Source organism: Triticum aestivum, chromosome 4A (genome assembly GCF_018294505.1).
Source record: "Triticum aestivum cultivar Chinese Spring chromosome 4A, IWGSC CS RefSeq v2.1, whole genome shotgun sequence".
Taxonomy (NCBI): Eukaryota; Viridiplantae; Streptophyta; class Magnoliopsida; order Poales; family Poaceae; genus Triticum; species Triticum aestivum.
In genome coordinates, this window is record NC_057803.1 from 726,358,933 (window position 1) to 726,363,454 (window position 4,522).

The window sequence follows — 4,522 nt, forward strand, 5'->3', positions numbered from 1 at the left end:
ATAACAAAAGCCGCACCAGCATTTAGTATCACCTCTCACCCTTGTCGTGCCAAGCTGCGATCTAGGAGTAGGTTGCATGCCTGGCGGTGGTACGGTTTACGCGCATAATTTGATTTGTCATGTGTGCAGTGTACACATCACATTTGGAAAAAAGGTGATCTACAGAAATACTCCTCAAACGGAAATTGCCAACGGCCCGAGAAAATGCGGCCACAATAACCTGTTTATATTCCCAAAATGACTAAACTAATAATCTTCAAATGGAAATTGCCAAAATTTAAGTTTTCGGGGCCGGGTAGTCAAACTTTATAATGTTTCACCAAGTATGCGTATACATTGAAAAAATATGAAATACACACAAACAAATATGAATGACCAGAGCCGAGCCCATCAAAGACGGATCTGTTGGAGACGCCGGAGAGACACCTCCACACGCCCACCGCCGATGCTAGACGCACCGCCAGAACAAGGGCTAGTAACTTTGGTTCCCACTCACCAAACGCTGCGTGGGAGATACCGGGCCCAGGCGCCAGAGAGCAATCGACCCAACCCACCCACCGACCCACCCATGCTCTAGTCTACCCTCCACCCACCAACCCACCCGCGCGCGCCCTTGGAAGCCGCCAGCCCCGGGCCCACCCGTCGGCCAACGGCGACGAAGGAACGTGGGTGCGAAAAGGCAACGCCACGCTATTTCTATTTAATCAGGCCGCACCGCAAACCCAACAACACTTGTCGTCCTTCTCCCTCGACCCGCGCATCGCATCGCAGCGCAGGCGGGTCTCGTCGCTCGCTCAGGTCAGGTCAGGTCAGGCTTCCGCTCCCCTCCCGAATCCCCTTCTTCCCGTCGCTCTCTCGCTCGCTTGGTTGTTTCCCGATCTCCGCCGCGACCCCGGCCCGGGCGGGGCGGAGGAACCGAGGCCGGCGAGGCAGTAGCTAGCTATTCTATTCTAGGTGGGCGGGCGGGCGGGCGGATTTCCTCCTGCTCTCCGGCGGCGCGTGTTCCTACTCCTACTCCTAGTCCTAGGGGCGGGCGGGGGGCTCAAGCTGCTCAGAGTCAGATCCATGGGGGCGTCGGGAGGGCGCGATGGTTGACCGAGTAATGCCAAGGAATCCCGTCCCGTCCAGATAGGCTGGATGGCTGGGTGGCCCTGTACTACTACTTCCTTTTCTCTTTGTTTTTTTTGCATATCAGTTACGCTCAGGCCGTGCCGTCCGTCTCTGATGCTGCAAGCCAATTCTACTGCGTTTTCTGCACTTTGGGCACAACCAAACACTACTATGTCCCCGAGCAGCTAGCACAGCATACTAGGATCTGTGCTCTGCTGTCTTGGTCTCATGGGACTTGGCTGATTGCCCACATAATCTGAATAATTACGTTCCAGCACACCATCGCTGATTTCCTTCCCAGCTCTACTGCTGTACAGCATGCATGGTTGAATTAGCTGCAACTTGCTTGCTTATGGGTTTAATCTGTCATCTCAACCGCATCCGCCCCCGGGCAGAGCATTGCATCTACTCTAATTCACATTTGGAACCTCATTCATACTCGGTTATTAATTGGCTGCTTTGGGATAAATTTCTGAAACTTTTGCTCGCTGCAAACAATTGCTCAAGAGTCAAGCTTACTCTTTCGCCTACTCCCTCCCTCCGTTCCTAAATATTTGTCTTCTTAGAGATTTCAAATGGGCTATCACATACGCATGTATATGGTAAACATATTTTAGAGTGTGGATTCACTCATTTTGCTCCGTATGTAGTCACTTGTTGAAATCTATAGAAAGACGAATGTTTAGGAACGGAGGGAGTAGTAGTTCATATGCATCATCATTTGTTCTGTAAAGGCAGACTTTTAACCTTTCGAGTCAGATATGCATAAATTAAATTACTTGACACTCTTCTGTTTTGTACATGACGTGTTTGGTGCACCTCTTTTCAGGTACAAGATGGCTCTCACCAGAATCGGTCTTGCCGGCCTCGCCGTCATGGGGCAGAACCTCGCCCTCAACATTGCGGAGAAAGGCTTCCCCATCTCTGTCTACAACAGGACCACCTCCAAGGTCGATGAGACTGTCCAGCGCGCCAAGCTAGAAGGAAACCTTCCTCTCTACGGTTTCCATGACCCTGCGTCCTTCGTCAACTCCATTCAGAAGCCACGTGTCGTCATCATGCTTGTCAAGGCCGGCGCTCCGGTTGACCAGACCATCGCGACGCTCGCGGCGCACCTGGAGCAGGGCGACTGCATCGTTGACGGAGGAAACGAGTGGTATGAGAACACGGAAAGGAGGGAGAAGGCCATGGAGGAGCGTGGGCTCCTCTACCTCGGGATGGGTGTTTCCGGGGGTGAGGAGGGTGCCCGCCATGGCCCCTCCATGATGCCTGGAGGCTCATTGGAGGCGTACCAGTACATTGAAGACATTCTTCTCAAGGTGTCTGCTCAGGTCCCTGACAGCGGCCCCTGTGTCACATACATTGGGAAGGGTGGATCTGGAAACTTTGTCAAGATGGTTCACAATGGTATTGAGTACGGTGACATGCAGCTGATCGCTGAGGCGTATGACGTTCTCAAGTCGGTTGGCAAGCTCACAAACGGTGAGCTGCAGCAGGTTTTCGCCGAGTGGAACAAGGGTGAGCTCCTCAGTTTCTTGGTGGAGATCACTGCTGATATATTCAGCATCAAGGATGACCAGGGTGAAGGCTACTTGGTCGACAAGGTCCTGGACAAGACCGGGATGAAGGGAACCGGGAAGTGGACAGTGCAGCAAGCTGCTGAGCTCTCTGTGGCTGCTCCTACCATTGAGGCGTCCTTGGACTCCAGGTTCCTCAGCGGGCTCAAGGACGAGAGGGTGGCTGCTTCCAAGATCTTCCAGGGTGACTACAGCAGCGGCGAAACTGTTGACAAGGCACAGCTGATCGAGGATGTGAGGAAAGCCCTGTACGCCTCCAAGATCTGCAGCTACGCCCAGGGCATGAACATCATCAAGGCCAAGAGCACGGAAAAAGGATGGGGCCTCAACCTCGGCGAGCTGGCCAGGATCTGGAAGGGTGGGTGCATCATCCGCGCCAGCTTCCTGGACCGCATCAAGAAGGCCTACGACAGGAACGGTGAGCTTGCCAACCTCCTCATCGACCCCGAGTTCGCACAGGAGATCATGGACAGGCAAGCCGCGTGGCGGAGGGTCGTCTGCCTCGCCATCAACAACGGTGTCAGCACCCCCGGCATGTCCGCGAGTCTGGCCTACTTCGACTCCTACCGGAGGGACAGGCTTCCCGCGAACCTCGTCCAGGCCCAGAGAGACTACTTTGGGGCGCACACCTACGAGAGGGTCGACATGCCCGGCTCCTTCCACACCGAGTGGTACAAGATCGCCAACTCGAAGATCTAAGCTGCTGCTCTACCAAGAGACGGCCCATCAGGTTTCGTCTTCTTGGTATCCTTTGTTGCTGCAAGTCATGAGTCCTTTTCCTGTAGGGGAGCAACCGCCGTTTAATTTTTATTATCCGAGTAATGGGTCCTGTATTTAATTTCTACAAGGAGATCACATATTCTCTCCAGTCTCCACTACTTCCATATGATCAACCCTGGAGGGAAGACATTGCCATTCTGAATTAGTTTGAATAAAATGTGTTTTTACCTACCTGTGTTTGATAGCCAATGGTCCTGCTTTCTCAAGTTTGCTTTATGAGCAGAACGACTGCTTGTTACTTGTTTGTTGTGTCATGATTCTCACAAAATTTTGTTGCTATCTCTTGTGTCTATCCTTTTTTTGTTTGGAAGATAGGCCATGTTTGCCTACCCAATTGTGAACACACGGTCAAAAAAGTAAGTTCATGAAAGGGGTGGTGGTATCATTAGCCTCTATGTAGTTCAAAAGATCATATTTAGTTCAAAGATCAGACGGTTCAGACCTATGGTAGAGAAACTCTGTTTGACTGACTGGAATTGAGTCCAAGTTTTGTCGAACTTTGCTCTAAACTGGCTCATTTCGACAAAATATTACAGTAGTTATAGCACCCAAGTTTCATCCAAGATCGACCCATTTATGCTCGCGGCTAACTTCCATCTAATTGCTGGAGTGTATATATGCTGGAATGAACTGTCCTTGACTGCCGATCATCAGCGCTCAGTCTGATCAGGGCGTCTCCTGGCGCCGTCGTGCAAAGACAGCTCTTCTGTGGAGTCCGCAAACCGAGCTTGAAGGCCTACTCTGCTTCCGCTTTCGGATTGTTTCCTACTTCAGGCCAATCGTGGGGCAGAGGAGCCATGGTGCATCCCGCAGGCATTTGACCGCACCTCACCCGCCTCGCTGCCGCCGCCGCCAATATTTTGCAAGGTTTGTGGCCATGAAACTGAAGTTGCTCTCATTGCCATTGTTGGCTGCGCTCAGAGATCCAATGCGCAAAGTGTGGGACTTACCTTGGGTTCGCAGGACTGGACTGGCTGTTGGTGCTACTATCTTCATTGTTGAAGATGCAAGAACCACAATAGTACCCTACTTCTGTTATTGCTCAAGCCGTTTGT

The 4,522-nt window shown here is 51.9% G+C and overlaps 1 protein-coding gene across 3 annotated transcripts; it reads left to right on the forward strand.

Annotated features, from left to right (window-relative positions):
• Positions 1-653: 653 nt before the first annotated feature.
• On the forward strand, positions 654-3,638 carry LOC123088402 (6-phosphogluconate dehydrogenase, decarboxylating 1). 3 transcript variants are annotated; one of them, XM_044510599.1, is made up of 2 exons: positions 654-808; positions 1,940-3,638. In XM_044510599.1, the coding sequence occupies exon 2, from the start codon at positions 1,947-1,949 to the stop codon at positions 3,384-3,386; it is 1,440 nt and encodes a 479-aa protein (XP_044366534.1). In that variant the 5' UTR covers positions 654-808; positions 1,940-1,946; the 3' UTR covers positions 3,387-3,638. The 3 variants fall into 3 exon arrangements, with proteins under 3 accessions (XP_044366534.1, XP_044366535.1, XP_044366536.1); XM_044510600.1 differs by having other exon boundaries at positions 715-803; XM_044510601.1 differs by having other exon boundaries at positions 715-798.
• The last annotated feature ends 884 nt before the right edge of the window (positions 3,639-4,522 follow it).

What these genes read in the sequence shown, in the direction of transcription:
- LOC123088402 (XM_044510599.1), top strand. Translation starts at nt 1,947, where the DNA reads ATGGCTCTCACCAGAATCGGTCTTGCCGGCCTCGCCGTCATGGGGCAG.